Consider the following 12,982-nt stretch of genomic DNA (forward strand, 5'->3'; position numbering starts at 1 on the left):
CTTTCTGGGTTGGTTAGCTTTTATTTTGAATTTGTCCTCGGTTTAATACCTTCCTACCAGATATCCACACTCGCTGTCTCAGGTACTAACATTATTGATAGATTTGAGTTATTTCATCTTTTAAACTTACTTCATTGAGATTATTAAACTAACCTATAAAAATATTTTTTGCAAACAGCTTTTAAATAAAAAATTTGCTAGTTTTGTGATAATAATACAAGGAGTTGAATATGTTTCCGGAAAATGACAAGATTGAAATAGGTAAAGAAATTTCTGCAAGACACGGTGGCCCTCAAGAAGTTCCATTAGAAGATATATTCGGAAATCCCTACAATTCTACGCGACGTACATCAACGCTAGACGAAGCAAAGGATACTCTCAATCAAATTTTTGGTTTTCCAGAAATTGGGGCATTTACAAATAAATTCAAGAAACACGCCAGAAGAGGTGAGACGTACATTATTCTTTAATATATATATATTGAGGGTGATGGTATTGACATCACGTAAAATGTATTATTAAAATTTCGCGGGGTCAAAAATAATTCTTGAAAAAAATTAAAATTGATTAGTTAGTCCTAAAAATTATATGAAGTTGGTTCCATTATTTAGTCATGATATGAATACTTGTATCAGTAAGTTAATTAAGAAGGAAAACTATAAGATAATAACATTCATAAAAGTTTTCATATTGTACCAGGTATGGACCCATGTTACCAGGCACATTCAAGCATACCCAAAAGTTCTGTAATAAAATTTTGATCTTATTAACTTTCAGTGCGTGAGTTAGGAATGTGCATGCTTTCTAATATACTTTAATGGTGATGGACGTTTTGAACTAATGCGAGTTTTGGCATGCGCAAATATCTTTGTGTAGAATGCTGAATATTTGATATTAAGGCTTTGTCAGCCTGTCTTTCATCAGTTTTGAATGATATTAGGAATGCGCATTTGGCTAGCAAAATGTAGGAAATGTGTATTATTGGACAAAGCTGTTGAGGATAGGCAGGGTATTTTTCTTAATGAAATTCAGAAGAGCTTATCGGTCAGTAGAAACAATCTTCGACAAATCCGAACATCCAGATCTGCCAAGCAACTTCTGCAATCACTAAAAATCTATGGCAAGATTTACGAAAATATTCAATGGTCTTAAGCTTAAGCATACGGCACGAGGTTTTCATGGTTAGTTGCATACAACTTTCCTGAAAACTACGAACATGTATGATTGAGGCTACAAAATAAATAAATAGTAGTAATATAAAGTCTCATTACAGAAAAACAAAAAATTTTAGGGGAGAATATTCAAAGAAATGCTATTGCAAATGTTAAGTCTTTTCAATGGTTCAATATAGGGATATTTACATGACACATTACGGACCATTAATTTTTGGACACACATGGCGCTCAAGTCAAATTGAAAATCTTGGCAAATACTCAATGTATGAATTATGTATTATGCGTACATTATAAGGTGTACATTAATGTCGACGCTGTCGTTCTTTTTCTATAGATTCATGGATAAAAACAATAAATAAAATTTATCATTTATTCAGTGATATAATAAAATATAAATCAATTTGAGATTGTTTTACGGTAGTTAGGTTCTCATCAAATATTACTATGAGAGCGTCTCGCGGTAGGTTGAAATCCGTGTACTAATTTTCGATGGAGGTTCTGAGACTGCAGCTACATCAACCACCGTCCTAACTTGGTAGTTTAGTTATGTTGATATTGCTGGTTGAAAACTCGGATTCAAGTAAAATTCCCGTCTATCCATCTATTTTGTGATAAATTAGGAAATATATAGAAATAAAAATGTTTGATTGTGCCACGCAATGATGCTGCTGTAAAATCCCAAAAGAGACATTTTGAACTAATTCAATTGGACTTATTAAACAAGGTATTTGCAGGAGTGTGAAGTTTAATTTTGTGTGAGTTTGGTAGAAACTTTTCTAAAGACACATATTTTCAAAATAAGGGTATACATAATAAAAACTTTAATCTCATTTGTTGGCAAAGAATATTTAAACTGTAATCTCAATTTTAACTCAAAAATCGTATAAATAGGTACATAGTGAATATAGTGTTTACATATGGGGGATGGGCCGTGTTACTAGAAGTAACCTGTTCGAGTATGTATTACTTATATTGGGTATTAACAGACTCAGATGACCTCAAATATTCGTACCATTCATTTATTATGTCTTATTTGTATATATTCAATCGTGTATTGGTTTCTGGTTTGATAAACCCAATAAACTAATTCTTTATACGACCGTAACGGCTACTTATTCATGACTGTGTTAAGAGCAGAGCTGTGGTCTCATTAATTTAATCGTATATAGATTATAGATTAATTTAATGCCATAAAATTATAAATAACTCTTGCAGGTTTTTCAAACGCGTCGTGGTGGAAATTAAACTAAGCATGAATTATTTGGAACTGTGTTAATGCATTGATATACTGCACTACTTTGATCACTGAAATACCCACAAAATCATTGAATATGAAATCAGATTCAAATTATTGCATTAGTCAATATCTAATTTCCGGTATATTTTATACATGAATGTTTTGTTGATGAATATATCGCGAATGACTTGCAAGGTTGTTGTCGAGCCAGCATAATGATGTTTCCCTGAGCCTCGACTTCATTGTTTACTTCGTGACATTGGCCAATCAGCAAGATGCAAAAAGTGGCGTAACAATGACCCTTTTCGCATCCGCTCAGACACTTTTCTCACTCAGACAGATTCTCAGGCGTGATCGTATAAACATTACCTCGTTTTCGCGTTTTTGAATTCTATTCGTTAGTTTTTAGTTGTGCTTCAGAAATTTAAATATAAATCAAATAATTCAATGATCACTTTGTCTTCTTCGGAGTTTCAGTTTAATTGCAGTAATCAAAAATTAGTGTAGAAATAGCTATGATAGACTAAGGTAAAATTCTTTACCGGTACTTTCAAAAAACAGATTGTTGAATGCTATGAATCAGAATGATGGTTTAAAACACATACCTCATTTTGCAGACGCCAACTCGCGAAACAACTCTTAAACTAAGCACCGAAAATTTTGCAATGGTAAAGTATAGGAAGAATTTTCCGGGGGTCAAAGGTCGGGGAAAAGTCCATAAGCGCTAATAGATAGATAGAAATGCTAAAAATAAGTGGAGGTGAAGGTGACATGATCACCAGCAATATCAGCAAAATGTTATACAAAAATTGAAAGAATCGTACCGAATGTCATATAAAGGTGTGCCCGTGGTTATAAAAGAACCGCTAGAAATGGGATCAATGGAAGTAATAACTTACCAGCGACCTTTTTTATCTTCAAATACTAAAATTATTTACTCGTGCATTAGAAAATGTTTCGCCACTAAAGCTCAAGTGTCCGGAATGATTAACTGCGTTTCCCCGAACACACCCGTTACGTGTATCTCATGGGTCAATACTGGATTGTAAAAAGCATTATTAGTTGATGTTATAAATAAGTTAATCTATTTTATTTAAAAAAGTATATTATATAAAAAAAACAAGAGAGCGAGGCTCAAATATATAGACACGAAGACCAAAATGAAGTCTTACTGGTATTCAGTCTGTCACAATAGACTACCGATACCGCAGTCTTCACGACTCCGCCTGACCACCAAAAAGCAACTAACCCGAATGCGGAACCGCCACGAGGTGCGCAATTTTTGATAATGTCATCGCATACTTAAAACGAGTTTTATAGGAGAGTATAAAAATTTCCATAGAAATTTTTGAAACAAAACAAGTAAAAGCCTTCTAGCGAAAAATACAATCTTAACAACTGAAAGTTCCAATGCGATTAGTCTGAGGGTTAATGAGAGAGGCGATTTTTATAACAACAAAAGAGAGAATACTAACAAGATGAACACGATGAACAACAACAACATAGAAACAAAACGACACATATGTACATTTCGTGTCCAATAAGCAACTAATGATCGAACGTCGGAAAAACAGAACAAGCGGTTCTGCGTAACCATGCAGCTTTGTGACGGCGGGTAGCCCTTTGTACGAGTCGGCCATATGAGCCGTTTTGATCGATGAAACGACTTACTCAAAAAGTTAGAGAACAATATTAGAACAGCAAGGTTATGGGATCTCTGTCTGTGATTTTCGCGTAAATTACCAAACCAAGGTTATTGAAAAATTAGACTATTCGCCTATTCTATTCATGTTTTTTTTTAATTTTTTTTATATAACTTAGTAAATAAATTGAAGCGTCTTCATTTGCATTTCATTTAGGCAATGTAATTTAATAATTTTCTACTTGCATATATAGATATGTAATCGCATCGTGAATTAAGTTCAATATCGGAAAATCAGAATAAACTAAATACCTAAGTCATACTGCCGTGACTGATATTTCAGTACGTGTTAAGTTTCTCGATATACGGTACTTCACTTCAGAAACGTAAATGGCACTTTAGTTTGCAGTGAAGCAGGAACGAAGTGTTTACTTAAACCATTTGTTTTTCAAAATGCTTCTTCGAAAATGGCGTTAAGATTTAAATTTTTTATTCTTGTCTAGACTTCAGAGATTCGATTTTATTGGCTGACGAAGGTTTTGTTTACAAACTTGTTAACCGACTTGTACCGACTTTCCCAGTCCGTAGGATACCCCAAACGTTGTTGAAGAGTCATAGTCAAGTTTGTTTTTCCCATCCAGTAAAAAAAACAAATTAACATGCAATATTAGGACGAATAATATAGGATACACATTTCACTGGGGAAGGGAAGCCGCAGGGAACCAAAGCTACCATCTAATCTATACGGTAGTTCACTTCAGAAACGTAAAGGGCACTTTAGTTTTCAATGAAGCAGGAACGAAGTGTTTTCTTAAACTATTTGTTTTAATTATGCTTTTCCGTTAAGAATAAAAATGGCGTTAAGAATAAAAACCATACACAGGATACAATCTTAGAACTTTTTATCGATACACTGAATCAAACGGTGAATTAAATGTAAATAACGGAATCATAAATATATCGTAATTCTTTTTTTAAAGTAATTGAAAGAGTCGTACTAGGAGGAAAGCAAGTTAGCAAGCGAGAATTTTAATTTGGTAATAGCTATGAACAAAAAAAAGTTTCTCAAAACTCTAATTGTATGATGTGTTTCTCACGGAATTCATCATTTAAAATTTAGAAAAATTAACTTCGTTTTCATAATTTTAATTCAGAGTAGAGTAAATTTTTTTTTTATTGCTATAAATGCACTTGAATTACTTATTTTTGTGGTATTATGGTATCATTATTGCCAGAATAATTCAATGAATATACGCATGGATAATATCTGTCAAAAATTCTTGGAAAATTCAATTTGAGGTTTCTGTAATTGCTTATTTATGGAAAAACATGTTTGTTTTGGAAGCGGTTCCGTCTGGTTACAGCATGACCATAAACGTGAAATTGAATGAAATCAGTATCAGCGCTGCAGCGCATACATGTTTGTAACAGAATTTGAAATCAGATCGGATGGTAACCAATGCAAAATCTGTGCATTATGTGATTTCTTTACATATTTAGCAATTACGATTTACTAACACCCTTATGTAATCATTTTCTCTCGTATTTTGCTCTCAATTGAGTCGGCGGTTCATGCGTGAGGGGAAAAAAACATCGGAATTTTTCAGCGAAAAAATGCAAAAATCAACGCTTTGAGATGGGTTATATAAGTTTCGGGGAGCTGCGTAAACAGCACACATTTGAGGGTAGACAGATTGTGGAGTGATTTAGAAGAATTTGAACTATTCTGTCTGAAACTCTCTTATCGGAGGCGATATAAATTATTTTTTAAGTTGAAGCTTTATGAACTCAATTTGCTGGAAATTATTTAATCGGTTCGGAGGGCAATCGTATCCGCTTGAAATGTATATAACGGTGTATAATGTACTTATTTTGCAATCAGATAATAATAAATATATTTTCGTATATAGCCTACATCTTTGTTCTATTTACGGCTGCTTTAAAGGAATATAGTGTTACCACAATTGGCCACAATCTATAGTTCGCAAATTTTCAATATCAGGATTTACACAGCTCATGATAATCTATGGATGAACCACCCTGGTTGCGCGGAAAATTGGGGATAACCTTTCACTGGCAGTTTACGGGGCCCGGCATTATTGTGGCATACACTGTTAAAAAAATTAGTAAATATACTAATTTTTCTAGTAAATTTTTACTAATTTTTCGAGTATTTTATTGAAATCACGTGACTTGCTTAGCTAAGCCAATCAGGGTGCTTGTTTGTTAATAGTTTACTAATGAATAGTAATTTCACTGATCAGTTAGTGATTAATATAACAGAAAAATAGTAAAAAGATTTGTATACTTGGAAAAAGTAGTAATTTCACTGATCAGTTAGTAATTAATATAACAGAAAAATAGTAAAAAGATTTGTATACTTGGAAAAAGTAAAAAAAATCTAAGTTCCTCTAATTTACGAGTAACTATTCTTTCCAATGAACGAATTTATCTACCTACGCATGCGATATAGTCACGAAGCAAATTTAAATACTTTAAAATTTCATCTAAATTTTGCTCTGGGTATCAAATTAATTTGAATTAATTTTATTCTAGAATTATTTTGGTTCATCACCCAAAAATTCTGATTGTTTTGCTATTGCATTAGACAAGATAAGATATTGTTTTATATCTTATTTTTCCGGAAGTAAGCGGACCTATTTGTCCAAATATTCATCCGCAAAAACTCCACGGGGCAGGTTGCGTGCGCAGCATTTTTGATTTCAAGTTTCCTTGTGCCGCGCATCTCGGCTGGGACGCTAAGCTGTTTGGGAGCTCAGCATCGGTTGCGTGCGTATGAAAACTGAATGCGGTACGCATGTTAAGTATGCAATAGCTTGAGTCTGAGTTTGATGATTGTGTTAGCAACGGTCTGTACGGTAGGTGCGGATTTACCACGGGTAGTGGTCTGATTATTGAGGTACCGGTACTGGTACTTTTTGCAGAGAACAAAGTTTCCTATATTTTAATCCTTCTCTTTACCGTCACAGGTCATTTGGTACCGGTAATGTGCCAATTATGACATCACTCAAATGTCACGTGCCTGTAGCCCGCGCTTTTTCTGGTTTAGGAATTAGGACTCGGTAAGCGAGGCTCTTTGTCGTTAGTGGATGTTTATTTTAGGCGGTTGGTTTTTGTAGATGTTTATTTTAGGCGGTTGGTTTTTGTAGCTTTTCATGCGTTAATTGAGCATGTTTGTGTTACAGTAGTAGACTTGTAGTTGGTAGACCAAAATATTCTTTAAATACCGTGTACATCAGCATCTAATGGTACCGTACCTGTATACAGCGACATGCTTACACACTGCGTTAGTTTCGCCGTGTTACCGGCACCAGTATCTATCGACGACCAAGAGTAAAAATCTGAATTGGCTATTTCAGTATTTGTTTCGGAATAGATGTAACTTACCGGTAGCCTATGGTGATGTGATACGTTCAAACGTTACAAGTCGGTGGCAACAATAGGTACGGTACCGGTAACAGACAGATGAATTCAATTATAGCTACAAAGTTATTGTTATACTGAAAAAATAAAATAAAAAGCATGGTTTAGTTGGACATAATAACATGGATGAAAATATGAAGTATTGCGTTTTTTTGCGTCTGTTAGTTCTATTGCTAAATTTGTTTTCAGTGACTTATGCTCGGAAGAATTGTAACCCTTGAGTACATAAAATTGGTTAATTGTACCGTTAACCTGTTCAACATTTTTGGCCCTTCCCATTGCCTAGGTTTATATAGGAAAGTAAATAAATATAGGAAAGTAGTGATTACATTGACAGGTTTATTTTTTGAAAATTTATTTTTTATTTTTGGCTGTGATTTCAATAAATGTTTTAGTTCTCGCTGGCACTGCTGAAGATTTTAGTAATGGCTAATATAAATTTGAATGAACTGTCTAAAATTGGTTTGAATAACCAAGCAATACAAGACCTGGATGTGAAATTAAGAGACCTTGGCGTCGAAGATTCTTCTGATCTCTTGCTTATTAAAGAGGAAGACCTCTATGGTGTGGTGTCTGTCATATTGGCCCGGAAAATTGTTGCATACTGGAAAGATAGTCTATGTCTGGATATTTCATCCGATGCAACTGAACTATTCAGCGATTCCTCTTCATCTTGCAATGCAGAAAACTTTGTGATATCTTGGAAAGACTTTCCCACTGACATAATTGAAATGTGCAAAAATGGCACAGTTGTTCCATCAGCCAGAAGAAGTGAGTTTGTTCGCATTCTTGTGGACTCTGTCCTGGAGTGGTCGGGCAGTTCCAAGCCGTCAAGGGCAGAATTGTCGACTATTGCTAAAAGGGTCATACGTAGATATCCAAAGTCTTTCCAAGATACAAGTGGACCTGAAGGTGAAGTCATTGGGGGTGGCTATTCCTACCTGACCCAACAAATGGTTTGGCGTATTGACAACTTGCGGAAGTCCACATCAAAGAAGAGAAGCCAACAGCCTAAGGTGGAAGAACAAGTAGATGTTGACAGATATGGCTGTGTGCTTTGGGGTCCTGAAACAGATAATGAAGGGGAACTTGAACAACTTAGAATGTGGCTCAAGCATGAGTACACATTATCAAAGTCTGATCAGGATTTGGGAAAAGTGGAAGAATATATGAAACAGACCTTCCCTCTTCAACGAAAGCATATAAATCAAAATCAAAGCATCAGTGGGATCAAGGAGTTATGGCCACACTTGTTCGATGGAATCTGTTTAATGCGCCATTATGAAACATTGGTTGGTAAAACAGAAGCTAAAAAGAATATTTTAAAAAAACTTGAAGACAATTCCATATGCATTTACAAGTAAGTTGCACAAATATCTGATACTTTGCAAGATAATTTTCATTCGAATGCTATGCCTTGCAGAGTTTTTGTTGAAAGCCTTCTTGTGCCCATTATTTATTGCTTCCTATAAGAGGTTATAACTTATCTGAGGTTAGGCTATACTTAAATATTCTGAAGTTCTTCTATTCTTTATTTTACTTCATAATCAAGTACCCTAGTTATTGTGCACCTGTTCTTGCAGGCTGGTACCACATGCGACATAGTGTGCTCTAGAGGTTGTCTGCTTCCATGTCTGTGTAATAATTGCTTGACAATAATTGCCCTTTCTTTTCCAAGCAGGCTGTAATTTAATGTTACTTTCATCTCTCTTCAGTCTTGCAATAGGAACAAATTATGTAACTAATCGCAAGGTCGATGAGCCAACCTCTATGAAATTACCAGTACTTAGTGTCATTCAATCAGAAAGTGGATCACTTACTCAGGCATTATTATTTAGGACATTGAAATGTTCAACCAATAAGAAAATTTCTGAATTTATAAGTTCTTCAAAATCGGAATCAAAGAATCTGAAAACTGAATTACCAAAATCGACTGGGGTGGTCACGTTGATCGCCTATTATTTCGGAGAGGACCTAAACCAAATATTTAAGTGTTTCCAGGTATGTTCTATGCTTTTTTTGAAAGTTTTCGCATCAAGAGTAATGTAACTTGTGCACAACACTGTTCGTATAAAGTTTTGTGAGCCGACTGCAAATTAATTGGAAACTAACTGCATGATAGTGGTTAACGGAATTTTTTTGCATATTTATTCACTACTTTGCCTATTTTCAGAAAGAAACCACTTTTCCCCAGATATTAGAAGATATTCCAAAATCTCCATTTATTGCTTGCATAGGTAAGTGTTAAGAGGTGAGCGATGTAATTGTGAATATCAGGAACAATTTCGAAATATGATATGATAGCTGTTTTCCTGTGATTAATTCTGCAACTTTTTCAAAGGCCATTTTGTGTCGCCATATACTTCTCAGTTGTGATTATTATAAAATGATATCACCAGCTTCTGTCATGCTACCTGCTTTAACTGTTGCGTCACAGTATGCATTGCTTGAAATATGAAATATAATATTTCTGAAAGAACGTAATGCTTATCATAAGCCTCATCAATATAATAAGTTATCCCTTCGTTCTATCAGTGTTACGCTCGCTATCAACGGTGAGTGAAAATAAGTACAAATCCATGTCTGCTATATTAAATATATAGCCAAAGCCAATTTTGAGATGATCGTACTATTATACAATTAATAATTGTGTAATTGCATATTATCAAAAAATCACTAATCGTCCACCTCTAGTAAGTGTATTTGTTATTAGTTGGCTTTAGAAGTTGAGATAATAAGATTAATCAACCTGTCAAGTGACTTTCACTTTATTCATAAGCCTATAGATTCGAAGCTAAAGTTTACAATCTTGTGTTTCAGGTAACACGGTAGCGACTGCTGAGACTTTTTACGTCATCGCTGAACGAGAAGTGGTGTGTTCCTGTAGATCGTTTTTTGAAGCGGTGGCTTTTCAGTTTGCTTCGTTCTATGTTTTCAACATAGAATATCCAAATAAGGCCTTGCTGACGTTTGATTTTATTCAGAGGTAAGAAAAAATGTGCTAGTCTACAGTGCTGATATAATTCTTGCTGTTGGCACAATGTACACGTTGTTGATGAATTACCTGTTACTTCTGTCATGTAGTGTTATTTGATGACATACAATACAAAAAATGGGTTGTGAAAATGAAATATGTGACTGGACTTGCACAAACTCGTGGTGTCCATACCCTGGGGACTGGGCCACGAGTAGGGCTGGGAATAATTTAATTAGTTAAACAGTTTTTAGGTGTTTAATAATAGTCATGATTTATTTTAACCATTCATCGGTACGGTACCGATTAATGGTTAAAATAAATCATGACTGACTGGCGGTACCACACATGTTTACATGTTTCCTCCTAATCTAATATGTTTTACATTCATATGTGAAAAATGAACTCACAACAATCCTATTTTAGTGAACTTCAATTTAAAACGATGTCACTGTGCTCTCCATTTTGTAGCAGGAAATTTTTGATATATTTGCAAAAAATCATTACTAATGACAGAAATTAATACAATATTTTTCAATTGCTGCATTTGCAATCGAATGTCAACGAGCGGATGAGCCTATTGCGATTTGCGACAACTGGGGGCTAGGAGGATCTGTAGCTTTCTGGTTTGGCAATTGCATTCCTGGCCCACTGACAAGGCACGATACATTATAAATACCTGACATTTTTACTATTTTTGTCCAGTGTTTGTGTTTTTACTATTTTGGTGGTGAGATAACAGGACGTTTTCCAAATTTCATATGTGAAACCTATTCGCCATTTAAGTTCTGCCTTTTTTCAGGTTCTTCGGTGACATAAACCCCAGCGGCACTAAGTCGAAAAAAAGTAAAGGCAAAGACGTTAATGCAAAAGTAATCGGCCTTGCAAGAAGAGTGAATCTATCACAGGCGTTATATGTGCCGTTGTTAGAAATTGATGTTTAAGTAAACTTTGGTGGTGTTACTGCTAGGGTTGCCACTTCCGGATACATTTTTTTTCGAATCGAATTTTTCCGAATCTGATTCCATTAAGCTTTTTTTTATTTTTTTTCATTGCATGCCTATTTTTGCTCAAAGTCACAAAAAAGCTCAAATCTAGAAGAGAAAACTTGAAAATGGAATATGCTAGATAGCAGGGATGACAAAGTTTTTTCAGTGAATAAGCCACACTTATTTCCACCAGGTTAAAAAATATGTGAGTTATCTGTGAGTCTTACAATACTGGGTTATTATTGTGTGTAGCTTTACACATACAATGTACTTGTATCAGTACTGAGGCAATTTGGTGAAATTTCTTTCGAAACTGTTTTTTACAAGCCTTAAAGGCATTCAGTGTGTATTTATGCTAAAAATATTAATTGTAATAAAATGATTTTCGTTTCCAGAATCTCGTTTTTTTTATTTTAACTGTAATATTCTGTGTGTTTACTGTTGTGTCGTGCCAGTAGATCTTTGCTACTCTCGTAGTGGTTCGGTCATCGCGAGTGAGAAATTACCATCATGCTAGTATTGTATGGTACTACTGTCGGGTAAGGTAGCTGCCATCGAGATAGTAATTTTATTTACTATTTTAAGGTAAAAAATATTACTACTGGTGGGTAGGTTTACTGCCGTCAAAAAAGTAGTATTTTTTACAGTTTTATAGTAATTTTTGCTACCATCAATCTCTGTAAATTTACTGAAAATACTGTTCATAATACTACTGATAGGGCTCGTAATTTTTTTTACATGGGGCCAGTACTTTTGCTGCCATTTTTTTTTAGTAAATTTGGGAAAATTTTTTTAACAGTGTATTATATCTAATGAAATGTTTTAACATGCATGTAACGCTTCAAGCAAGGTGTTAATCCGGCATTTTCCCATTAGTACATACTGAACAATTAGATTTTTGTCCGATATGCATATTAAAATCACAGAAAAAATATACCCCAACGAATTATTCAAACGCCATTTTCCGTTTTAAGTACAAGAACTATATTAACATATATATACCCCAAAACTTCTATCAAGGCATTTCATTACACTTACTGAAAATGTTTAAGGAAATAGGTCCACGTGCATTGGTTGCATATATTCTGGGGTCGTTGTGCATTTATTTATATTTATATCCATGTAGATATGTTGTACTGTATATGCATATTCGAAGTTAACTGTTTATTGATGTGCGCGACCCTCTAATACTCATTCGGCGTTTATTATCCATATACATGAAATAACCCGAGGGGAAACAAAAATAACTGTTGTAATTAACTAATTAACAAACTCGCCATGCTTGTCAACTTGTTCGTTATTTTACACGAAGGCTTGCATTGGGATGCATATGCAAGAAAGCGTATTTTTTATATGTTTAGCCCCAGCACATTCGCAAGTATCAACTAAGAGTGGGAATATTACTTGTTTGAAATAGACTAAAGACATAATAAAAGTTATTTTCGCTTGGACTTGGCAGAAAATACCAGCTTATATCTGTCAAGAAAACAGCTATAGACAGAATAGGTCATTTAATGATAT

At 34.4% G+C, this 12,982-nt stretch overlaps 1 protein-coding gene across 1 annotated transcript; it reads left to right on the top strand.

Annotated features, from left to right (window-relative positions):
- Window positions 1–6,800: 6,800 nt before the first annotated feature.
- Window positions 6,801–12,145, top strand: LOC144422963 (uncharacterized). Its single transcript, XM_078113068.1, has 5 exons — window positions 6,801–8,858; window positions 9,337–9,499; window positions 9,672–9,735; window positions 10,319–10,484; window positions 11,275–12,145. The coding sequence occupies exons 1-5, from the start codon at window positions 7,924–7,926 to the stop codon at window positions 11,414–11,416; spliced, it is 1,470 nt and encodes a 489-aa protein (XP_077969194.1). The 5' UTR covers window positions 6,801–7,923; the 3' UTR covers window positions 11,417–12,145.
- Window positions 12,146–12,982: the final 837 nt, after the last annotated feature.

This window comes from Styela clava, chromosome 5 (genome assembly GCF_964204865.1).
Source record: "Styela clava chromosome 5, kaStyClav1.hap1.2, whole genome shotgun sequence".
Taxonomy (NCBI): Eukaryota; Metazoa; Chordata; class Ascidiacea; order Stolidobranchia; family Styelidae; genus Styela; species Styela clava.

Excerpts from the sequence above, each read along its gene's own strand:
- LOC144422963 (XM_078113068.1), top strand. The coding sequence starts at position 7,924 with ATGGCTAATATAAATTTGAATGAACTGTCTAAAATTGGTTTGAATAAC. Across the intron at positions 8,859-9,336 it reads AATTCCATATGCATTTACAA|GACATTGAAATGTTCAACCA; the intron begins GTAAGTTGCACA and ends ATTATTATTTAG. Across the intron at positions 9,736-10,318 it reads TCCATTTATTGCTTGCATAG|GTAACACGGTAGCGACTGCT; the intron begins GTAAGTGTTAAG and ends CTTGTGTTTCAG.